The sequence below is a fragment of the Electrona antarctica genome (assembly GCF_951216825.1).
Source record: "Electrona antarctica genome assembly, chromosome: 13".
Taxonomy (NCBI): domain Eukaryota; kingdom Metazoa; phylum Chordata; class Actinopteri; order Myctophiformes; family Myctophidae; genus Electrona; species Electrona antarctica.
In genome coordinates this window covers 30,495,568-30,522,443 of record NC_136794.1, presented here as the reverse complement: position 1 = coordinate 30,522,443, position 26,876 = coordinate 30,495,568, and the positions used below count along the sequence as shown (strand labels likewise).

General features: G+C 41.4%; 1 protein-coding gene across 1 annotated transcript in view; it reads left to right on the top strand.

The window, feature by feature from the left end:
* asic4a (acid-sensing (proton-gated) ion channel family member 4a) overlaps positions 1 to 26,876 on the top strand; it is a gene marked incomplete at its 3' end in the record, with an annotated part of 343,382 nt that overhangs the window by 292,929 nt on the left and 23,577 nt on the right. Inside the window, exon 6 of the mRNA XM_079517753.1 lies at positions 21,509 to 21,653. Within this exon, the coding sequence (XP_079373879.1) occupies positions 21,509 to 21,653 (145 nt within the window). The remainder of the gene's footprint in view (positions 1 to 21,508; positions 21,654 to 26,876) is intronic.

Genomic DNA, 26,876 nt, shown 5'->3' with positions numbered 1-26,876 from the left:
TACTCCTGGTGAATTATGACTCCACATACTCCACTACAATTGAAAGTTGTTTGGCAAATATGTACTTCAAAGTACTGGAATTTCCACAAACGTATTTATCATGTACCGTGCTGTTGTACGTGTATGAGTGTTAGACCCTAAGGCTCATGTCTGATTATCCAATGATTCCATCAGTGCAGTGCAGTCTGTTCTAGACCTCGCTCTAGACCAGTGGTTCTCATTATTATTATTTTTTTTGGGGGGGGGGGTGTTTATAGCTTACTGTCCAACATTGTTTTCTTGTGAGTCGTGACGCCCTTGTGAGCTTGTAGATTTCACACTTTTGCGACACTCTTGTATGATGAAGTAGTAAGGCATTCATTTGTAAGTTGGATTGTGGAGATACAAGGTTTCTGCCCGACAGTCGACGATATAGTACAAACAAGGTTTATTTTTTATTCTGCCCTGTAATTTTAATTCTCTTTGTCTGTTTTACTTGGTGCTTATTCTTATTATTTCCTATTCTCTTAACTTTAATACGTTTTGTGTTCTTTTGAATTGCCAGCTCATTGAAAGGTTCTACAACAAATAAAAACATTCTTTAATATTCAAAATAAAAAAGAGAAAACAATAAAAGAAGCAACTCTTCCCTTCCTGTGTGTTCCTGATAGTTGTCCTCGTTTGATGTTGTCCTTTCTATCATCACTGTCTGGTGGAAACCTGGTATGTCCGAAACCGTTACTTCTCAGGAAATGGAAAAAAAAGAACCTGTATGTGTTCCAATGGATCTCGTTAATACGCTTTAATTTGTTCAATATGTATAATGCAGGCACTTGATTTAATCGATTTAATTAATTCATACATGAAAAAAAAACACATATGGAGATAGGAGGTTTCCTCCAGACAGCGACACTATGCTATACAGTACCTTTCCCATGCTCCTAATGGACTTGTTCTTTTTCTGAATACCACCCAAAGTACTGGATGGAAAGGCTCTCTCGCATGACGCACAAACAACGCAATGTTATGTGCGTGTGTGCACACGTGTGCATGTGCGTGCATGCGGGTGTGTGTGGCAGGGGGTGGGCGGTGAACCACAACCTGTCAAACTTGTAACTGACAGGCATATTAAAAAATGTAATAAATAAATACAAATATTCAAAAGTATACATTACAACGTACATTTTCTTTTTAACATCAATGCATTTCTGTATTTAATTTGAAAGATATTCCAGAAATATTCAAAACATACCAATAACAGTGACCTAGCTGATCTACAAACCGACAACACGTCACATCGCAATGCGCTGTGAGATTGTATATATATATATATAACTGTAGAGGAGAGGAGAAGCAGAGTCGGTGGCAGGTTCACACAACGAGAATACAATGCACAGTAACGGCGTGACGTTTAACTGGCTAGCTCTAAACACGGAGAACCTAAGTCTGGCTGTCTAACTTTACCAAACGTGGACTGGTGAGGAACTGGTGCCGAGCAGCAGGCAGGCATGGCTTTTGTTTTGTAGCCTCTGGAGTTGATTGCAGACGCCGTTCAGGTGGTGAGATTGGCATCGGGAGACAGGTGTGCTGAGAGGTGCTGTGGAGTGAACTGGAACCCTCCGCTGACGGGCACAGAGCACTCACTCAACAGCACATAGATGTGGAGTCGATGGGGAGCAAGAAGTAACATTACCTACAAGTAAGACGCGTGAATGCGGGAAGCGAACGCAGCTCGTAAATTACAATAACAACAATTAGAATAAATTACGTACTTTTTTCAAGTTTTTTCTTTTTAAGTTTTTTTTTCAAGTTAAGTTGTGTGTGTGTGTGTGTGTGTGTGTGTGTGTGTGTGTGTGTGTGTGTGTGTGTGTGTGTGTGTGTGTGTGTGTGTGTGTGTGTGTGTGTGTGTGTGTGTGATACAGTTGCGCCCTCTGGTGGCAGGCCGGTGGTGTTACAGCGTGACACACACACACATACAGACAGATAGACAGTTTAAGCCATCTTCTATAGTTAGTGCTCACTGCGTTCGCAATCACTGCGTTCGCAATAAGTAGGCTACAGTGTTCAAGTAAAAGTACTCCATTACTTTCCACCACTGAAGAACACCACAGCATTTCCAGTGCTAATGTAACCACGCTGGTTCATACAGATGCAGTTTTTCTAATTAGCAGCTATACAGTCATAATGAAGATAATTAATTCTTATCACTGCAGAGTCTCCATTAGAGACCTGCCTCTGAAGTGAAGACTGATTAAATCAGTCTTCACTTGTAATAGAGATTAATTTAACCTTTGTTCATAGGGCTTTATGTGTGTTGTCTTGCCTATAGCCTATCGTTGCTGTCCGGCAGAAACAACTACATTTTTTAGGTTTTTTAGTTTTTGGGGCATATTTTGCACATCTTACGTAAGTACCAGGTGTTATGACTTAAATTAAGACATGTAGTTGTGACTGATGCGATTTGGCCACTCAAAATAGCCAAACAGCATTGGCCACGCCTCCCGGTCTTAAGTTAAGTCATAAGACCTGCTACTTAAAGGACCACTTCACCACTTTTCAACCTATCTTCATATAATAGGTCCTCACTAATAATCATGATAAAATGGCACGATTCTTTTCTACTCAGTCTGTGTCTCATAGGAGGGCTGTGGGCAGTTTAGAAACCGTCTTCCAGTGACATCATCATTAGGCAGATTATTTTTTAAACAAGATTTTTTTACAAAAAGGTTTAGATTTTCATTATCGTGAGAACGATGGCTTCCATTTTTGCATTGCAACTTTTCAGGACTAGAAAGCCTGCAGTTTTTATTAGCTTGTATTCCCCATCGATGATGTCACTGGAAGACGGTTTCTGAACTGCCCACAGCCCTCCTATGAGACACAGACCGAGTAGAAAAAAATTGCGCCATTTTTTCATGATTATTAGTGAGGACCTACTATATGAAGATAGGTTGAAAAGTGGTGAAGTGGTCCTTTAAGACACTCAAAATAGGGCCCTTTGAGTATTTTTCATAAATCAATGCTATTGAACACCCATTATGTCTGTGTGTTGACAAATATTGAACGAATGAAAAGTATTAAAAGGTGCTTCAGATAAAACTAAACTATTCATTGGACTCTCAAACTGTCTGCTAAAGCAGCGAACTGCAAGTAATTGACAATAAGGACACAATACCAATATATGTGAATTCTGGGGGGACTATTTGCCAAAAATAAAAGTTTGCAATGTGAGCATACAGAGTTGTAAGTCAGTACAACTTTACATGGATTAAAGTTCTCAGTGGCCACAACTGATTTATTTGGATTTCATAGAATCCAGCGTGTCTTCTGTGAAGGCATGCTGCACACGGAAATAGCAGATCTACAAGCTCACAACATGTGAGCTTGTAGATTGTACATTTGAAGTGATCAAACTAGCATGAATGGTCTCAGAAATGTCATGATGTCTTCATTACATTTTCAGTCTTGACATTTTATTTTGATTTATTCCATGAATTCAGGTCTAACAGTGAACCAAATGTCGTTATGAAAAAACAAAGCTTTCACCTGGCCTTATTGGGCAATCATGTTTGATGTTGTAATCGTTAAAAATCAATCAACCTGCTTTCTTGGATTTTCCTGCGTAAACTACAATACATTTGATTTGTACATTACACTTTACATTTTTACACATCTCAAAGTGTCAAGTACACTGGATTCTTTTAGACAGCTGACATACTGTATGGCTTTTGCCTCGGGGGCATTTAGGTTTGCTATCTCCAGTTGTTATTTCCAGGCCAACAGTTGCGGGCCAAGGAATGGTGAGATAAGCACAATCATAACACAGTGGTGACAAAGTAACTAAGTACATTTACTCAAGTATACTGTACTTCAGTACATTTTCTTTACTTGAGTGTCCATTTTTCAATACCTCAGCTCTCCTCCACTACATCTCAAGAGGCAAATACTGTACTTTTTACTCCATTTCAGTTATGTTGACATCTTTAGTTACTACAGTAGTAGTTACTTTGCCAATTTAGATTATTATTACAAATAATGCATTATCCACTTAATCCCTACTACTACGGCTCTTCAAAAACAGCCGAAGTTCAAGACAGGTTGCATTGCAACCTTGTGTTTGTGCATTTTTCAAACATGAAGGTTTCTGCCCAATAACAATGATATCTGATTACTTCTTCCACCACAATAGGGCTAATAGGGAGGGGGGGTGTTGGTTATCTCTGTAGTCAACCATGCTGTAGATTCTGAACATTTATTTATTTTATTGAAGATGTATACTTTCTCTGGCACAAAAGGGGGAAATACAAACTAAATAAAGTTTATTTAATAAACATATATCGGTAACGGTATCGGCTATCGGCTAAATTGATATTTTAAACATTTGTATCGGCCAATAATTTCCATATCGGTGCATCCCTAGATACAAGGTTTCTGCCCAATAACAAGGGAGGGAGGGGAGGAGGGGGAGGGGGATATATATAGCCCTTATCATCAGGCATGCACACAATGTGTTTCCTGATCGGCCTTCATATTTGCTCACTAGTGTTGTGATCATTTATTCTGTTTGGTGAGAGAGGGAGAGAGAGCGAGATGGCTCTGCAACTACCAATAGCCCCGTCTAGGTAGGGCATTTGTCTAACTGTCCACTTTGTTTTGCTCCAGCCATTTAGAGATTCTGCTTTAATTAAGGTACCTCTGTCATTAACACCCAAGCTCTCAATCTCTCTCTCTCTCTCTCTCTCTCTCTCTCTCTCTCTCTCTCTCTCTCTCTCTCTCTCTGCCTGTCTTTCTGTCTCTCTCTGTCTCTGTCTCTGTCCCCCCCCCCCCCTCTCTCTCTCTCTCTCTCTCTCTCTCTCGGCCTGTCTTTCTGTCTCTCTGTGTCTCTGTCTATGTCCCCCCCCCCCCCCTCTCTCTCTCTCTCTCTTATGTCTGTCTTTCTTTCTATCTTTGTCTGTCTCTCTGTGTGTGTGTGTGTCTCTCTCTCTCTCTCTCTCTCTCTCTCTCTCTCTAAATCACCAAAAAGCCGGTGTCCCTGGCTAAACATATTTTCAGACGGGTGTCCGCAATTGCATATTAACTGAGAATGCATAAAGAATGCATTATGACTGAGACACCATACCTCTGTCTGTCTGTTTGTTTGTTTCTCTTTCCCAGGAAACTCTGGGGAAATGATATAACAGTTTGGAAAAATAAATGTGCTTTAAGCTTGATAACAACATAAGCAGAGAAGAGAAGCACTATCTCGTCTCTGTCGGGTGGAAACCTCATTATGTCCAAAACGGTTAAGCGACGCAAAGCGACGTGAAGCGACGTCTTTCGTTTCGAGCTTGTGGACCTGCTATTTTTGATGCTTTTGTGGGATGATGTAGTTTGATCAAGTCGTTAATGTGTGAAAAAAAGAAAATAAAAAAGAAACAGGAGATAGGAGGTGTCTGGCCGACAGCAACAATCTGCTATCACGGTGACATGAATCATCTCTATAGATATGCTGTCCCCCACTCCCCCCGGTATATATGAGAGTGGTACGAATAAGTATAAGCCCCACGCTCGCTTGTCATTTTGTGTCAAGTCATCCGAGAACTGAGACACACGTCGCACACAATCTACTGCTGCCGTTTGTGAAGTGAACTGCTATATACCGCATTATCTAGTAACAACACAGTTATTCTAGAGTAGGATTAGCTGGGATGGGGGTCCAAATCAGACAACTATTCCACAATCTCCGAATGCTACATAGAGTCTGGAACTACACCTCCTGAAATCCGAGTAATCTGTTATCTGTCATTTCCGTTCAAAAAAATATATTTAAAAAAAGCTTATTTTTCTATTTCCATTTCTGCTAAGCAGCAAGCTACACTATGTATAGGCCTATATATGCTTAGATGATTTATATTAGGAAACTGAAGGAAGTGGGGAGGAGGCTTCACTTCCGCTTTATATTTTACTCATGATCAGAGCTTCCGTTCTCTCGTATGACAGAAGCATTTGAATATTGCGAGATGCAACAGTCTGGCAACGCGAGACTACTCTGTGTTTGATCTGCAATTTAACACTTATTTTAATCTAATAAAATCACTAACCCTGTACAAATTGAACCATGGTTATTCCCACCATCTCCATTTTTCTTGATTGAATACTTTATTAGACAGAACTGTAAACAGCATGAGGTACAGTCAGACATTTGAGCTTCAAGGTCAAGTTTATTTGTATGTCCCAAACTGGGCAATTTATTTTAGAGCAGATGATAAAAAAAACACAGTACACACAGTAAAACTTACATAAACAAGAACAGACATACTACATTATCACAAGATACAGATAGTATTACATTTAAATATATACTACAACCAAAGTGCAACCAAGTGCGACTACAACCATCCTCACCACTAAAAGGATAACACAAAGAAGTCCTGGGGACTTTCCATTGTGGAGCTATATGTATTCAATTCATAAACATAGCATGAAGAATCTCAGAAGTCTAACATTGCCCTGCTGTTGCATGTAATGCAACCCTTGTTTGATTCACCAGGTGGTGCAATAGGTGCAACATAATCAGCCAACCCCATACCTGCGTTGGAGAGAGCGCACCGAATTAAATCATATTTAATATTTTGACAACATTCATGACTATAGGATGCCATAATGCTTCTTCCCCACGCTACATAAATCATCCAAGTAAATAAGCCGGCTTGCCTTTTACCATTTTAGCACAGGTTAAAGAACTTTAGATTGAAGGCAGACGATGCCTCAGCTCATTACAGTAGGCCTACTGTATATTAAACTTATAACCCGCACGCACGCATGTGTGTGTGTACACACACACACACACACACACACACACACACACACACACACACACACACACACACACACACACACACACACACACACACACACACACACACACACACTCTCATTTATCTTGCAGTGGTGGTGGTTGTCTCTTCTAGGCTTTAGTTACATGAAGAATTAGTCCTGGGAGCTAACACAAATCGTCTCTGTCAGGTGGAACGCTCATACTGTCCAAAAGACCAACTGTTACTTTTCAGAATTCAAACTCAAAAGCATCAAAAGTAGCAGATCTACAACCCAGTCAATCACTGGGTCCAACAAAATAAAAGAGTGTATGGCTGCAAGTATTGCAGGGATTATGCTATCAATTACTTTTTTTTAATGCAGAAGCACTGTTTTTAATAAATATTTATTTATGTTTAATATACATTTATATGAACAAATCGATTAACCACTTAAGCTATTTCATACTTTGCTGCACAACAGTGGCTCGCATCACTAATCATTAACACAGGGTTTCATTTCCTAAGCTCTCTCTCTCTCTCTCTCTCTCTCTCTCTCTCTCTCTCTCTCTCTCTCTCTTTCCCTGTCTCCCCCCTCCCTCCCTCCCTCTCTCGAAATCAATCCTGCCCAGAAGCCAAAATGACAAAGCCCACGTCATAGTTCCCTGGCCAAAGCTTTTATTTATACCAGTGGTTCTCAAAGTGGGGTTCCTGGGACCCCCAGGGGTCCTTGAGAGGGTTCCAGGGGGTCCCCAGCTAGGTAGGAGTTAATATAGCGGTAGCACAAAATTCAGTTTAACCACTTTAACCACTCTTCTATTTGAAACATGTGAGTTTGTAGATTGGCTATTTTCACTATTTTTATTTGGAATCGTTTGAATTTTTGAAACGTTTCACCAATGTATAATGGCATGCAAAAAAAAATAGGGATGGATTATTAATTTATTGATTTATGTATTGATTACATTTATTATTTCGATTAACTGTTGCATTATAACAAATGCATCTGGAATGAAAAGGCAGACCAACTGATGCTGTGATTCACTGTCTGCAATATAGATCAAGTGTCTTATTAAGGGTGAGTGATCGCTGTCAGCACATCAGAGAGAGAGAGAGAGAGAGAGAGAGAGAGACGAAGCCCATGCAGGCCAGATATATGGTGGTGGGGCCTGGGCTATTAGCCCAGTGGCTGGGTGCCACTTGTCCCAGATGTTTGGCATGTGGACACTGGAGCTGCCAAATGGGGATCACTCAGGAGCCCACATGATGCTCTCCAGGAGGCCTATAGGAAGCTTCTCCTCAACGTCAAGGGCAGATCTGATCTGAGGCTATGAAAATATAGTTCATGCTTACCGTTCTTTGCTACCCTCATGGTGCTGTGCTCGTGGGCGTTACTCACTCTTCTGAAGTAGTCAGACAGGTACACGGGCACATGGTCCCTTGAGTATCTTGAAGACCAGGCCCATTGTGTTGCTGTATTCTGTCCTCTACCCTGAGCCATCTCACCCTATAATGAGACCTGCGGATGACGGATTTAGCCACGGTTGCCGCGGGTAACTTCAGATTAGGGTAGATTTGGGTAAATTCAATATATTATTAAATAATATTGGATAAACTGCGTGAAATAATGCGGGAAATAAATGAATGGAATCTATCTACAGTATAGGCCTATTATAGCATTTAAAACGCACAAAATATCGGCGTGTAGTAGTATTTTTTATTTAGTATTTCATCATAATACATGATACCAGTCGAATGGGGTGCACATTTGCCTCCTATACACGTTGGCTGGTGTCCTTAACGTTCAAAACAACAGGCAGTGAGAGAGAGATTAAAACTAAGTAAAAATAATTGGTGTAAAGTTGCCCGAACAGCCAAGGCTCCATGAACAGTCAGAAATGCAGTTTAAGGGTCTTTATTTTTCCCCAAAACGCCTCCACTAAAGTCCAGTACAGATTCAACAGTGCGAAAACAGGAAAATAGCAATAATAATACTGGAAAAAGGACAAAAAGAAATTAAGACTACTGAACAAAACCCAACCGGATAAGAACTCTCTTCAGGCTGTACCGTGATCACACAAAGCCCTGTAGCTCTCCCTCAGGGATGTTACCTGTGTCATTGCCCACTTCTAACTAGCCTGTCCCTGCAGCCTCCTTTAAATAGGAGTGGATCTTAGTCTTACCACTGGGCACAGACTCAATTAGCAAATTTCTTCTCAAATACTTCACTAATAAATGCTCCCATAAATAAGCCCTTGCATATAAGTAACCTAAACATTCTCAATAATGTGTTACCATTAAACAAGTATAAATCAGAATGAAAACTCAATGATTAGCTACTCAAAGCATAAGAAACACCCCATATCTGCACAGCACTTGGCCCATTCCTAATCAAGGGAATTTCCACCAGTAGTGCAGATGAGACAACTAACAAATCCGTGAACATACGGTTTTCAACACACTAGTTTAAAACATTAGTCCTTGCATGTTATACAGTAGAAAGCAGTTTGATGCATATGTACAGGTATGTATATATATATATAGGGCACGGGTTGCACCGTGACAGGAGGAATACAAGTTTGGCGTGGGATAGCGAGTGATGTAAGTTCTTAAGCCTGCCGACGACAGCTGGATATGCATTATGAAAAGACGTTGGGATGTGAGAGCGTGAATGAAGACAGAGCGGACGGTTTGTTACCATGGATATGGTATATACAAGTAAGACGCGCGAACGCGGGAAGCGAACGCAGCTCGTAAATTGCAAAAACAACAATTAGAATAAATTACGTAATTTTTTAAGGTTTTGTTTAAGTTCTCTTTTTTTTGTGTTTTTTAAGATTTTTTTTAAGTTAAGTTATTTTTTAAGTTAAGTTTTTTTTTAAGTTAAGATTTTTTTAAGTTTTTCCTTTTAAAGTTTTTCAGGAATGGAAAGCCTGCAGTTTCTATTAGCTTGGATTTCCCATCGATGACGTCACTGGTGAACAGGTTTCTGAACTGCCCACAGCCCTCCTATGAGACACAGACTGAGTAGAAAAGAATTGTGCCATTTTATCAGGATTATTGGTGAGGACATATTATATGAAGATAGGTTGAAAAGTGGTGAAGTGGTCCTTTAATATTAATAGGATGATATAATTAATGCGGTTGGATAATGGGCGGATAATGAATGTGTACACGTGGTTTTGTGTGACAAAAAACTATCCGCAGTTCTCTAAGGTATTAGATGACCTAGGGCGAAAAAAGCCAGCCATGCAGCTTACACATGTACTGTATACTGTATGTTGTATGAATGTAACAAGGAGCTTCTAATCTACATTGTGCTGTCCGAGGCCACAGTACCCGGTGGGGACTATAGAGGATGTTGTCTGTGTCTCTCATAGCGCTGAGACATCCCAGGGAGGTTACCCTGGATACCATTGACAGCTGATATGAGGAGTGTACCTGTGATAGCAGCAGTGGTGGTCGTGGACAGTATAACCAAGTACATTTACTACTGTACTGTAATTTAAGTACTATTTTTTGAGTATTTGTATCTGGTTGTCCGTGTGCGTTGGATCTGTGTGTTGTTGTTTTGCAGTCAGTTAGTCTTAGAGGTCCTCCGTGTCGCTGTGCTCAAAGGTCACTTGTCATAGCGGAGGTCATAAATGATGATGACCGTTGTGTGCATGGTTGTGTGGGTGACTTGTATTATTGAATTTTGGGGGCAGCGATCGGTGTCCTAATGGTTAGAGGAGCACGCTTGTTGCCGAACAGTTCCCAGGTTGGATTTCCCGTACCGGACAGAGCCAGAAGGAAACATCTGGGTCTGGGTCATCTGGGTCATCTGCAGTGCAATTGGCACTGCAGTGAATCTCCAGCTACAAATCTACATATGTGTAAGTGCCATATATATATATATATATATATATATATATATATATATAAAATGTGGGGGTACTGGACACAGAGTGAGGTAAACAGGTACAGTTCTGCTCTGAATCTTATCTTTTTGGGGGGAGATACACATACATACGGTACAGTACAACCCAGTCAGTAGTTTAATGAAGTGAGGAATTAGTAAGCACTATAAATGCAATGTGTTCAGCATCCTATCAGACAAGCATGCGTCCCAGGTGCACAGTTCAGAGACTGAAGATTAATGGTGCACAGCTCCTGTTGCCTCACATTCTGATCTGCTGTGTGTGTGTGTGTGTGTGTGTGTGTGTGTGTGTGTGTGTGTGTGTGTGTGTGTGTGTGTGTGTGTGTGTGTGTGTGTGTGTGTGTGTGTGTGTGTGTGTGTGTGTGTGTGTGTGTGTGTGTGTGTGTGTGTGTGTGTGTGTGTGTGGATCAGATGTCGGATATATCAAAGAGACGTCGTATGGCTTGTCACTTAGTGACAATAATACTACTACTACTACTAATAATAATAATAACAATAATAATATAAAACGGTTTTGTTATTATCTCTGCTTGACTGTACTGTGTACTCCTCATTTACTACGTATATGTGCATCTGGAGATCACCAACGAAGCCCACCACAAAACGATTATGACAATCCATAGATCGACGGTTGTTAGTCATCAAGAATAGCCTGGATCCAGCCCAAAGACCCCGCCCACTCTCTGAGTGGACTCCGTCTCTTGGTCTGGTGTTGCACTGTGAACCTATAATTTCTTCGGTACAAAAATGTATTATCCAATGAGAATCGGTGGTGGGGGTGGGTCTAATGAACAACCAATCAGCGCCGAGTCCCGTTTTCAGCGTCATCACACAGCGCAACACACAGAGGAAGGAGGGAAAAACAACACCAATGGCTACTGGTTGAGGGAAATTCTAATCCCCTCCCCCTTGAAATCGCTCAGACAGGAGACAATGTCAGACTGAAGCTTCAAGAAAGCTACAGTCGGATAATCAGGCTACATCAAGAGTGCAAAAGCTCATTCCACAAACAAGATACTGATAAATGTTAACTTCTGTCAGAAACGGTATAGGAGATCATAATCTGTCTTCTTCACTGTCACCCACTCTGTGTGTTTATATAGATCCAATCCGCTCAGTTGAGTAACTTTCTCCAAATAGTGTGCCTTTGCTTACTTACTTATCTAGCATGCATTGCCCGACCCATGTTCTATCCTTAAATCCGTTGTAGTGTGTTCAGTTCACGTCCTGAGTCTAGAACTGTCTGTCATGTTAGTACGTCTAGTGCCTCCTTATGTAGTGTACCTATCTAGCCACATTGAGAGCTATAGAACAATTATGGCAACCGGAATAACTCGTTCTGAGCGAAACTACTCCCTGTGCCCACCCCCTATACCAAATCAAAACCGCCATAAAAGAGCATTGTACTGTATGTATTTAAATGTCTTGATGAATAGGACCACGATGGAAACAAGTTTGTATTTGACTACACATACGTCATATCCTAGAATGAGCGAATAGGGGAAGGGGATCAACGTGTGATTTTTTGTTTGTCCCCAAAAAACTGTGTGTCTCAAAGAATAGGATTATTGGCAGAATCGTCGAAAGTTTTGAATATTTGCCAGTGCCATTTTCTAAATAAATCCATAAAATGTAACCATAAATGCAATTCCAATGGTAAGCTGTTTTGTTTTTCACCCCATGAAGCAATGGCGGATTCGGACACCGCATGTGTCTCTCAAAGAATAGTCAGAGTGCAGTGTTATTATGTCTGAATGTCACATTATGTGGAAACTCGTGTTCCAATGGATTCAGTAGTTACCAACCCTATGATTTTTCAAAACAACACGTCACAGTGTGACGCATTGTGAGCTTGTTGATTGGCTACTTTTTCCTGACTCTTACTGTCATACGATGAAGTAATAATTAGGGCAATTGAGTTCTGGAAAAATAATTGAAAAGAAAATCAAAAACACAAAAAAGATGAAATATGGAGATACAATACGTTTTCTGCCCGACAGTGACGTGATGTGTCGTCTCAGTGCAGCGCTGCACATGTTGACATTCACATCCTTACATTACTTCATTGTATCACCATGATGATGCATGTGATGCAAATCACTTAGTAAATCTACCCCAGCAGCCTGTGCTTTTCACCTGGCAGAGCTGTCACATTATGCCCTGGAGAGAGAGCGAGAGAGAGAGAGAAGGGGGGGATCTGAAATCATGTAAATATTCAATCCCTCAATCAGTGCTTTCTGCCGGAGGGCTGTAATGAAGCCATTAAATCATGGAACATCCTGTCTCAACCTTAAACCTGCATAAGACAGCCTTGTAATGGCTCTGAGCTGCCAATCAGTAGAGGGTGGAATAGTGCTGCCGCCCTGTTTAAATTAACAAAACATCCTCCCTGCTATACTCGTGATTTGCTTTCTCATGATGCACTCTGTGAAGCGTTCTCAAACTTTTCAGGTCGCGACCCCCCTCAAAATACTTTTTGAACTGGAGACCCTGCAAAATAATTATCATTTGAACTTGGTACCCACCACTATGGCAACAAGCACTTATTTGCAACTGTAGAGTTGAGGCATTACATTTTGTTTGTGAAGTTCACAACGCCTCAGGTTAGGCAGTGTGCCAGTGGCCATGCCAGGCTTACCTGGTGCTACCTGGCACAACACGGCCTAGCGAGCCAAATGTCTCCCCGACTCCCCCAGATTAGAGACGCCAAGATTCAAGTGGTTAACCACTTTAAGCCCATAATTTGTTGCATTACGAGTAGCGAAAATAGAACAGTGATGTGACACATTGAGCTATTTTGAACATTTAACATTCAGCATTTAGCTTGAAAGTGGTTAAAACGACAGCTAAAGTGGCATGGGAGTACTGTAAGTGTCAGATGGATATCAAAGTGGCATGGGAGTACAGTAAGTGTCAGATGGATATCATAGCCAGTGTTTCAGGGGTTATGAATTATGGCAAGTGCCTGTGTCTCTAAATGTATTTAAATGGAGAGAGGGGGACTGAAAATAAAATACTTGGCAGGGGGGGACTGGGGACACACACCAAAAGACTCTTAAATGCTTGCGATTAAACCCAATTAAATCATAATGGGTGAGAAAGATGCAAATGAGCTGCAGACTGCAGGCATCTTTCCAAAGTGTGTCATTGTTATGGGTGAAAGATTGATGTTAATGCTCCAGTGGTGCTGTGATGGTTGCTATTTAGATCCCACCCTCTTATTTTATAGTCGCAATGCCCTTGGAACCAATACAATGATGCTGAGTAGTAAAGTCCATTTTAGTGAATTTATTAATTATTATCATAGAGTCTGAATGCTCTAGCTTTGTTCCTGTAACTTGAAATGAATGAAAAAGAACACGAAACAACTAAAGCGCCAAAGTGATTAACTCTTGAATGGCTCTCAAGTTACTCCTATAGGAATGCAATACCTCCTCCGTTCATTGGCTTTGTAACTGCCATGCTGTTGCCGTTTAGATAGTCAAACAGCAGTGCCAACTAAGTCTCTGCTCGGGAATTGCCAAAGTCAGTCCTGTTACCTTTTTTGCTAAATTTGGCGCAAGAAGTTAACAAGAAAAAAATGCTCCATCAATCACGTCGCAGATGCAGCCCTTTCAGAGAGAGATTGTGGGGGTAGGTGCCTTGGAGGAAGGGGTTGGTGCAGAAAGAGGCTCTGAGACTGAAAAATGAAGAGGAGCATGCTGCCAACAACCATTTTCTTGGGCGAAGATGATGGGAAATATTTGCCGGGGTCTCGCAGGATATCATTTGAGAACACCTTGGCGTCCTCTCAAGACAAGAGCCCCAAAGTGTTTAGTGCAGAAAACCCAGGCAAGCTAGTAAGCTACGCAGGCAGTATATTGTTATTGTCATGTCCGCTTATTATAAGCAACTTTGGACTTTTCTGTAAAGTAGCTTGTAAATATTGGTATAGTTGGGTGTTTTTTTGGGCTTGTTTAAAGTGTAGTTGCTTATTTGGGCTTGCTTCTGAATATTGTTTAAATGGTTCTCTCTCAAATTAATTTGTATCTGTCCACATCAGACCCCCCATCTGAAAATATTTTGTGCATGCACCCCTAATGGCCCCATACAAGATTTGTGTTGTTTACATGTTTCAAAAATATCCCCAAACTAGAATATAATAGCATTTGTGATGTTTGGAGTAATATAAACTCTTATTTATAAACTCTTATTTATTTTTGCAATAATCTGCCGTCTGGTTCATAATGTTTAGTAATGTGCATACAACGTTGTACACAGATTGATGTAGTTATAGGTGAAAACATGAATTGGCCTGTTATAGTGCCACCATGAGGCTGAGTTGAAAGTTTTTAAGTGCCATTTTAAGTGGCATTTCCTCTGCCTAGTGGGAATGTGCGTGCATCCTGCAAACTTTGGAAGGAAATCTTAGCCAATCGGGATTGGAATATGGGAAAGCGGACAGATCTGTGTTGATCACATGACTATGGAAATAGTGTATACCGATTTGCGTGATGTATGGTTAAAATGTGTACGAGTAATGTACAGAAATGTGTTTTGCAAAGATCGGCCTCATGGTGGCCCTATAACAGGCTGTTGTGGGCAGAGGTTCGTCGTTGGCATCCAGGGAGTGTGTGTGCACAGTTTGGCATCGACCGGGCCAACGGTGCCGGAGATTAGCTGCACACACACACACACACACACACACACACACACACACACACACACACACACACACACACACAGTGCAAAACATACTCTCCCCATGCCTTTGGCTGGTGGAGACAATTGCCATTTTTCGTTTTCTGAAAATAGGCTGCACGCATTGTGTCAAAGTGTCACATTGTGAGGTTATTAATTTGCTGCCAGGACATGACATTGCTCGTTATTCTACGGACACTTCTGTCAGACCTTTAAATCTATGGATATTTCCATAGATTTACAAGATTTTCAGACACATCTAACGGAAAAGGTCCAGGAATAAGTCATAACAGTGTTCATTCACAATTTCACACCATATTGTCCTTCATTTTACAGATTTAGTTTTTTGTCTCTTCTTTGGGTCTTGTTTTTATATGTTGCTTATTTGAGGAGGAGGGGGGTTCTTGTGATTGTTTAACAAAGTTGAATACTCCTCCTTTGCCTCCTCCTCTCCGTTAGCCTGGAGGATCAGATATGTTTGTCTGCAGAGGGCTTAAGTGTGTCAATGAAGGGAGAGGGTGGGTGAATCGATGATAGGTAGGCAGCTTAACTCCCCCAGATGCAACCCATGGGCCATGCAGTCCACCAAAAAGAGAAGCCAGACAAATACTAAGATGCCTCAAGCCATATTCATTTGGGGGTCTGTGACAAGTAACTATACTGCTTTAAATGGCTCCCTATTGCTTTGGCAAAAGAATAACGGAAATTAATAATTATTCATTTAAATGTATCATCGCTGTAGGCCTAAACGTATTCTTAATCTAATAAAAAATAGTGTAGCCTACTGCACCAAATAAAAATACAAATAAACGTCTTGAAGCAAAATACAGAATTTAATAATGCGTGAACATTGGACATATTTGTTTGCTGTCACCATCAATGCTGCTGGCTGACTGAAATGCTTGATCTGCATTGAGAAGTTGGTAAATAACAAAAAAGTAATATATTGAAAGACCTTTCCAGAGCAAGTGGAAAAAATTAAACTACTATATTTTGCAACTCCAGACAGATTCTTAATATATCTTTGGTCAAAAATGATTTTAGTGTGATCGATCTTAAAGGTTGCCTACCCCTAGAGGGAATACAAAAAGTGAAAGCAAGAGCTAACCCCTCTTAGTTTAGTAAGTATACATCAGTGGTTCTCAAACCTTTTCATGTCAAGGACACCCAAATTGAGTGTCTCTGCCAGGGAAGGTGTTTAAAATGTTCAAAATGATTCCAGATTTGATACAAACTTAAAAAGAAAATAGCAGATCTATAAACTCTGCAATTTTTTTGATATGTTGTAGATTACTATTTTCTAATAGCTTAATTATAAAATGGAGTTAAAGTGTTCAAACCAATTTTGATGATAGGCTATATCAACCAATCTAGCTGTGGAGCACTGGAAACCCCATCAAAGGACCACTTTGTGAACCGCTGCATGCGGTGTACAGGGTTTAAGTGCTTAGTTTCTCTCATCAAAACGTTTAACGTTGCTGTCAGGCAGAAACCTCTTATCACCACATTGTAACCTTTTGCGTATTTTAGTAAATGAACGCCCTTCTTGATCATACTTCGGCGTCACACAAAAGCATCAAAAGTAGAAGGTCCATATCCTCGAAACGTGACGTAAAGCGACACGTTTTGAGCTTGTCAATCTGCCACTTTTTGAATTTGAATCCTGAAAAGTTAACAATTTGACATATGAGGTTTCCACCCGACGGAGACGATAAGCTCAGTGTAGCGACATTTTTAGAACTGGGCTGAGATCGTTGTTCGCGCCAGAGCTCTAAAATGCTTCAACATAATTTAATTTGACTTTAAATATGATTACTGTAATTTCCACACGCACAGACATGCAACAGACAACTCACTCTCCATAAACACATCTAATCTAATCAGTGTGTCGGCTACTTAATCAAGTACAGTGAAAATATTTAAAGTGGTTGACAGTATTACTCAGACTTATACTTTTACCCTTCAAAGTGCAGTGTGAGAGACTCTTGGCTGAGATGTGACTGCATCTGTTCAAACTAATTATCCAAATATTCAACATTGTCTACAGTTCAACTTGAATGTTGTTGCTGTGGGGTATAATAGAAACCTATCTCCATATTTCAGCATTTTATGATTTCCTTTCGTAAATGAATGCCCTACTTGATGCAAGAGTGTCACACAAAGGTTATAGGTTTAGTTGCATTCACGTGCACGCATGCATGTGCATGCATGCGTGCACGCACTTAACGTAAAATGAAGAGCATGACGTATAGGCCTATATACTAGTCTGGCTCGGTGGCTCCAGCTCTGAATCGCTAGCCACGCCCATGAAAAAACATGTCCTGCATGGTGACGGTGTTAGATTCGGTTGAAAGTCTGATACAGCAGCTGATTGGCCATCAGCGTCGTTTCAACTCGATGACATCAAACAACAAACATGCATGGCTGCCCCCACTGTGGTAACTTGCGACTGTATCGATCTGGCTATTAAATCTTTACAGAAACGACAGGTTTTAGAAACATCATCATCCGACATATTTTACCGTGTTTGTTTATATGCTAGTAGTGCTCGTTTGTTTGGTTAGCAACCGGGTTAGCCACATTGACAACGACGTCATCTGCTTTGCTACTATTTTGATTGGTTGGTGTGAACCAATCGCCGAAGACTGCCGCTTTGGCAACGCTCATCCCAAAAACTGCTGCCATGCAGGGCTTTCAGTCTGAATAATGAAGTGAAACAAGTGTGTCAGGCTAGTGTCAGGCTAGGACTAGGTAATAAGAGTTCATTTATGGATACAGAACACAGCACCCCCTCCTAATGTGGCCACTGGCAGTCATAGGACGTTCTGACTTCTGCACACAACCAATCTGTGGACAATATACATGTACATATTAATTAATCACTTCCAACAAGTGTTGCCATGCTTATTATAAGAGACGTTTTTCTGAAATGTGGCTTGTAAATATTGGTAATTGCGCATGCGGGTTTCCGTTTTTTGGGCTTGTTTCTAAAGTGTAGTTGCTTATTTGGGCCTGCAAACCTTAACCCTAAACCTAACCCTAAACATAATCTCAGTAAAACTAGGGAGCCAATCAGACATAATAGGTAAGGTGGGTCTATCCCATAACGTTGGTGGAATTCATAATAACCCGTCCGTCCTCAAAGTTACTACAGGGGGCCACCAAATCTTCGTGTGATAGAATATATATATATATATATATATATATATATATATATATATATATATATATATAATTCCTATTCTGAGGAGAACTTTAACCAAAATAGTTGATATTTCTGGCCAAGAGGCTTGGTGGGGAGGGAAAGTACAGAGTGAAAGATCAAGTTTACTAAGTGTTCAAGTAGGTCTGAAATTAGCCTAAACATTAATATGAATGCACACCATGCACACTTTATAGCAGTCATTTAGAATATATGTTTCGTAAATTAATGCATGCTCTACTTAAAAGTGTCGCACAAAGATAGCGAAAATAACAGATCTACAAGCTCACTATGTGTTGCGATGAGCTTTGTAACCTTATACTGCAAAACCGATACTTTCACTAGTTTTGGACACACAAAAGCTTTCCACCCGAAAGTGAGAATATAATAAAGAATAAAGTGAGAACATTCAGTGACAATTGGGACCAAACACGTCAGGGATTCAGAGCGAGACACACACACACACACACACACACACACACACACTGATCAAAGGCCTCGATGTCCGGTAGACATTCCTGGAAATACATCTTCCCTGGGTAAACAACAATGAAGGCTTGGGGCGGGCATGCAGGCCCCACTTGTTTCTGTCCGTAATTACTGTTGTGGATATTGTGAAACAGCAGGGCTGCTGTTGCACACAATAGCCCATGTGGGGCCGCTTGCACCATGATGATGGCACCACGACCGCAGCTTTGATTTATCCTGAAACTCTATCAGATTAGAACACACAGCAACCCGCGCTCCGCAAATGAGAGCTCGCTCCATCTCGCACACCCACCCCCCCCGACCATCCCTTTTTTAGACATCACAGTACTCATTAAGAGGAACAAGCTGGGGCCTCTCGTGGTAACTGGAACGCTCGCCCCAAAACACACTCGGGCCCATTTAGTCTCCCAATCTCACATCACATTGCTCACAATGTGATGGCTAACGTTGGCTAAAAGTTCCCCGTGGTTAACTGAAAACATATCGAAACCAACATATACTGTAGAACCTGAACCGACTTGATCTCGCTCATTTAGGTGAATCAAGGAGCAGGTTTTTTTTACCCACCTCTATATCGACGATTTGACACGTAAACCACAGTGGCGTTGAAAAGCGAAAATTGGCAATCTACAAGCTCACATCTTGTTGCGACACGTCAGAATAGAGACTTGCTGGCTGGCTTGTAAATCGGGTACAGGCTTTAGTTCCGACACTACTATTGGTCCGACAGTCATTATACCGACAGCCTAACTCAAACACTAACCTAACCATAACCGCAAGCACGGGAGCAGTGCATGTTCGAGCGGTAGTCCGACCGTTGTTCCCGCATGTCGCACTAATGTCGGAATTATCATCGGATCCCTGTAAATCTGCTAGAGAACCAGACTTGAGTTACAGTATACAACATCACTTTCTACACCAAATCTCTTGGCCAAAAATTGCCAATTTACAAGCTTGTAGGTCAACAATTTTTTTTTTTTTAATATTCACACGGACAAATCGTTTTGACTCCGTTGTCATTTCACTGTCATCTGTGGCCCAGCTGAACTTTCTTGCCACATGATTTCCTCTTCTTTGATGCTTCCATTACTGGTGGTATGGCTGAATTTATGTATTAGACTGTTGTCACCTGCCCCCCGGCCCCCCCCCCCCCCCCCCCGTTCAGATCAGGGACATAAACACAGAGATTATGTGTCTCCTTGAGATGCGGCCTCTCTGATATGTGCTGATGTGATGCCTCGTGTTTTTCTTTTTGAAAAGAAGATTAAAGATGCTTTCATGCCTTCTGATATGACCCCTACAGACTGTAGGAGTTTTAAAGTTGTCAGCGAGTCATCAGATCATTATGTATTTCACACCACAGGAGTCCTTTTTTAAATCGACTGTCATTATATCTGTGTGGCTTTCACACTAAACGCTTGATAGCCGACTAGGCATCACACACTGCAAGAGTTCACCAAGATGTGATCCAGACCCGGTACATATAGGCTACATCATTTGTGTTTTATTCCAATTCATTTTGACATCTCACGCACGTGCAGGATGCCGTGATACAAGCGCACAACTGACACAGGACGCCTCTCTCTCTCTCTCTCTCTCTCTCTCTCTGCGTGCACGCCACCCACAGGAATAGCCAGGCTACACAGGGCGAAATGTTTTTGATAGCGTATAGCCTACGTGCGTGCATTACATCTTGATTTTCATTAAATAACTCTGTGTATCTCTCTCTCTCACACACACACACACACACACACACACACACACACACACATACACACACACACACACACACACACACACACACACACACACACACACACACACACACACACACACACACACACACAACACACACACACACACCAAAGTTTTGCTCTGCACTGTTGATTCCGATGCGGTTTTATCAACATTATTCAAGTGAAATGTTTTGGCTTTATAGACTATTTAACAGCAATTGTATTGTATTTCTACATTTCAGTATTGGTACTTTTACTTGAGTAAAAAAAGTGCTTCTTCCATCACTGCTCCTTTCTGACAACAAACTGTGTTTCTATCCAAATCGATCTAAAAGGGCATAGCGGAGGGGAGACATTCCCGCATTTGGCGTGCCGTGCATGCATGCAATCCCCCCCCCCCCCTTAAAAGAATCCATCATCCTAGATGGACGTGGAGGTTTTGGGGGAACAGATATGGAATGAAAAAGCTCTGAGTTTACAGTTACAAGCCACAGCTCAGCCGTGGCCTGTGTTGTTTATTTTCCGCTCTGGTATCTCCAGCTTCATTTCACCGTCGCTGGGCGAATATACGATACCCCTCACGGCACGGGAATGATGGACATTGTCATGTTTTCATCATGCCGACGACGTGCCCCGTCCCCCGTCCCCTCTCTTCTTCCTCCCTTGATGGAAATCTAACTCTCTCTCTCTCTCTCTCTCGCCCACGCAGGTCTACACCCGCTATGGGAAATGCTACACGTTCAACGGCAACAAGAGCACGTCCAGGAAGAGCAAGCAGGGCGGGATGGGAAACGGCCTGGAGATCATGCTGGATATCCAGCAGGACGAATATCTACCCATCTGGAGAGAGACAAGTAAAGCCACACAATCCTATCTAATGTCACACAGCCCTGCGCCGCATCTCTGGAGGTTTAAGTCCAACAATACCTCCATACCTCCATCCCCCATCCCTGGAACACATACATACATTACATACATGATGACATTTATCACAACACTACTCCCCCACAATATAAAGTCATCACTTTATATTGGTGTGTGTGTGTGTGTGTGTGTGTGTGTGTGTGTGTGTGTGTGTGTGTGTGTGTGTGTGTGTGTGTGTGTGTGTGTGTGTGTGTGTGTGTGTGTGTGTGTGTGTGTGTGTGTGTGTGTGTGTGTGTGTGTGTGTGTGTGTGTGTGTGTGTGTGTGTGTGTGTGTGTGTGTGCAAATGGTGCATTTATATAGCAACATTATCCAAGGCGCTTTACATAGATTGTGCATTACATTCACCCATTCACACACCATGCAAGGCACTAACCTGCACACCGGGAGCAATTAGGGGTTCAGAGTCTTGCTCAAGGACACTTGGATACTCTGGGGGAGCCTGGGATCGAACTAGGAACCTCACGGTTCCCATACATCTACCAGTCACTATATGTGTGGATACACAGTGTGCATATACATACACTATACAGTATATACACTGTAGTTGCTGTCGGTCAAAAAGGTCACATCTCCATATTTTTTGTATGTTGTTTTTCTTTGGTAAATTAATGCCCTACTTCAACATACTACTCTATAGTGTCACACAGACACAAAGTTAGCAAAAATAGCCGATCTACAAAACGCATTGCATTGAGACGTGTTTTTCTTTTAAAGTAACAGTTTTGGACATACGGTACATACTGTATGAGGTTTCCACCCGACAGCAACGGATTACTCTGTATACGCACGCACGCACGCACGCACGCACGCACGCACGCACGCACGCACGCACGCACGCACGCACGCACGCACGCACGCACGCACGCACGCACGCACGCACGCACGCACGCACGCACGCACGCACGCACGCACGCACGCACGCACGCACGCACGCACGCACACACACACACACACACACACACACACACACACACACACACACACACACACACACACACACACACACACACACACACACACACACACACACACACACACACACACACACACACACACACACACACTGGTTTTTGTGGTTTGTGGGGACCAACATTTTTTTCATCCCTCGTGGGGACCACCCTTTCTAAAGGTTATACAGCTATGAAAAAAATCAGGTATAACAACTATGGCTTTGTAAGCTTATACACGACTTTAAATATCAGAATTGATGAAGTAATTGCTGGACCATGCCATATGGGGACTTGTGAAAAATCTGGTTAACATGGTTGATGGGGACCTCATTTGAATTAATGTGATTAATGGGGACCTTGCAACAAGTGTAATTACTAACTAGTAAAACGCCCTGGGGCGAGAGGCAACCTTGAGTGTTTGATTAGGTCATCTGGATTGATGACTACAATAGGTCCATATATGGGCATTTCCAGATATGGGCTTAATATTGATGACATGGACTTGATATTGATGGCATCAGGGATCTCCATATATGGGCATAAAGGGGAGTCCTACAATTAATTACTGATGCCTCTATCTCCATATATGGTATCTCCATATATGGGCTGTATTGCTACATACATATGTAGATGACTGACGTCTGACATGCATAGATGTCTGATGTCATATGGATTTATGACTACAATATGTCCATATATGGGCATTCCCAGATATGGGCTTAATCAAAATACTGATATATCATTCAGCTTTAATTCCAAACGGGCAACTTCAGTCTATAACTTAATGACTAGTATTAAAATGTTATTGCCTTCTTTCATGTCCAATGAATTTGTAATTAAGTTATTAAGGTAACATACCATATGAATCCATTTGGGAAAATAATAATAATAATAAATAATAATAATAATAATAAATTCACAAATAGCTAAAACATAATTCAGTTTTCCAATTAAAAAATAGCCAATCTACAAGCTCAAAACGCGTCAAAGCACAACACATTTTGAGCTTGTAGACTGCTATTTTTGACAGTATATGCATTGTGACCCCCTGGAGTGACTGAAAATATAGTGGCCCTCTCCATCATCAAAGTTGCCCAACCCTGACATAGATAATGCACAATGTTGACATAAATAAATGACACATTTTAATTGTACAAGCGAACAAATTGGTACTAATATCCTGACTACGCCACCTCCCGCTTGTTGAGGGGGCAGGAGGAACCCCTAGAGCAGGGTTCCCCAATAGGCGGCCCGCGGGCCATTTGCGGCCCGCGGAGCGCCCCCTGGCGGCCCGCGGAAGAATTAAAAAAAACAAAAAAAAAAACATTTTTTTTCTTTTTTTTTGAGGGGGGTCCCAGATATAAATGGCATTAAATGGGGGTCAGTAGCCTATGCATGTCAAACTGTCCTGCCCTGAAAATGAATTTTCAGGGCAAGACCTCGACCTCACGCGTGCGGACTCGGCCCCCAGCCTGGTACCCTAGTCAAAATATGGCCCTCGAGGAAAATTAATTGGGGAACCCTGCCCTAGAGTGTAAACTTTGACCAACTTCCCCTTTAACAGGAACAATGTACGAGAGGCATTTGTGGAAAATGTAACAACTTTATTTATATATAACTACACAGTATATATTAAAAGGTTAGGGCAATACGTCAGTGAGGCAGATAAGATAATAAAGTGACAAGTATATAATTAGCTCAAATACATTTGGGGAAAGAAAGGGGACAGGCCTAGCACGAAAAACAAATCGTGCAATACAACAATAAAATAAATACAAAACATGCAGTGCAGGGGGTTAACAAATACACACCAATAAAACCCAAAGGTCCCACAGTGCAGTCCCAACAGGAGAGGAAAGTGATGTGTGCAGCGGGGTGGACCCGGCCTTTAACACTAGCATGTCTGAGAGGTAATTTTGTCCATCATCTCAGAATTGTTTTACATCTGAAACATTTTCTAAATATGAATTTAAGCACATGCTACTTGTGTCTGATTTGACTTCAGACATGCTAGTGTTAACAAGGTTACACTGTAACAGAAATGGAGAGAAAACTATTAAAACATGCCAGTAAGAAAACAATTCAAATCATGCCCTTACTGTAAACTAACTTGAGAATTCAAATAAACAAAACAAAAGGGTAAAATGACAGTGGAAAACTGTGGCTGGACTGGTCTCTTTAAGGAAACATAAAAATACATTAGTTGCCAGCCCTAGTCGTACTGTAGTACACAAACACTGCATTCAAATCATTATTAAAAGAACAAACAATAAAACCTACTTTGATTTGCAGTGAATTATAGCACAGTACAATCAATGCGAGGGCAGGGGGGACATCAACAGCATCACAGCTAAAAGAGAAGACAATGATATTACAAAGCTGCATTTAAATACACAAACACATGCAGTGCATAGAATATATATATTTACACTGTTTTACCAGTATCTCAAGGTCTCTAGGAACAGCAGCAGATCACTTAATTTGTGCATGGTCAAGTCATTTGAATATAAAAAAATACATTTAAATCAGGTCAAATAAAACAATAAGGATGCAGACTAAAGTGCAAAGATGAACAATGGCCAACAGTGGCATGTGCTCAAACAAAAGCCATTGGCAGCATTAGCCGCAAAAAACAAAAGCTTAGCCTACCATGCTTCTCTACTTCACCCTGTATGAGAGGGGAACACTATTGTCTGTGGCAGACTCAAAATGGCTCTCTACTGGGAGGAACTAGACTTTTATCCTTCCTGCTGGTGGTCATGTGACTAAGTCAGGTGCAGTGAGTGCACCATTTACCTGATTTCCCACATAATATATGGGGACTTTTACACACAAACAAACACACACACACTATGTGATCTACAATATTTAGACTTTTAATGCCCTTTACTTTAGGCTAATGTGCGTCACAGGGACAAACATGCTGTTAGAGTTCTCAACGGGCCTGACAATTAAAGCCTGGACCCGAACTGGTCCAACCCAAGGCTTGGCCCGGTCCGAAACATTACCATAATTTTAAGTCTGATAAGCCCCAGTAAAGGAAAAAACACCACCAGTTGGCTGCGGCTATGTTGTTAAATTTACATAATTATACCGAATGAGTGTGTGAGAGAACGGACAGTCATACTAAATAGTAGATAGATAGTAGGTATTTAGAACACACTTTCAGTTCTGTGATATATGGGGACATTTAACACACTTTAAGCTAATGTGCATCACGGGGACATATAAATACACACACAAACAAACACACACACACACATCTTAAAACATGCATCTTGGGGACTCTGTGCTAAATGTGAGTCATGGGGACGTCTTCTGATGTTTCAATTATTCTGCCTATTATGTGATCTACAATATTTAGACTTTTAATGCCCTTTACATTAGGCTAATGTGCGTCACGGGGACATACATGCTGTTAGAGTTCTCAACGGGCCTGACAATAAAGCCTGGACCCGAACTGGTCCAACCCAAGGCTTGGCCCGGCCCGAAACATTACCATAATGTTAAGTCTGATAAGCCCCAGTAAAGGAAAAAACACCACCAGTTGGCTGCGGCTATGTTGTTAAATTGACATAATTATACCGAGTGAGTGTGTGAGAGAACGGACAGTCATACTAAATAGTAGATAGATAGTAGGTATTTAGAACACACTTTCAGTTCTGTGATATATGGGGACATTTAACACACTTTAAGCTAATGTGCATCACGGGGACATATAAATACACACACACAAACAAACACACACACACATCTTAAAACATGCATCTTGGGGACTCTGTGCTAAATGTGCATCATGGGGACGTCTTCTGATGTTTCAATTATTCTGCCTATTATGTGATCTACAATATTTAGACTTTTAATGCCCTTTACATTAGGCTAATGTGCGTCACGGGGACATACATGCTGTTAGAGTTCTCAACGGGCCTGACAATAAAGCCTGGACCCGAACTGGTCCAACCCAAGGCTTGGCCCGGCCCGAAACATTACCATAATGTTAAGTCTGATAAGCCCCAGTAAAGGAAAAAACACCACCAGTTGGCTGCGGCTATGTTGTTAAATTGACATAATTATACCGAATGAGTGTGTGAGAGAACGGACAGTCATACTAAATAGTAGATAGATAGTAGGTATTTAGAACACACTTTCAGTTCTGTGATATATGGGGACATTTAACACACTTTAAGCTAATGTGCATCACG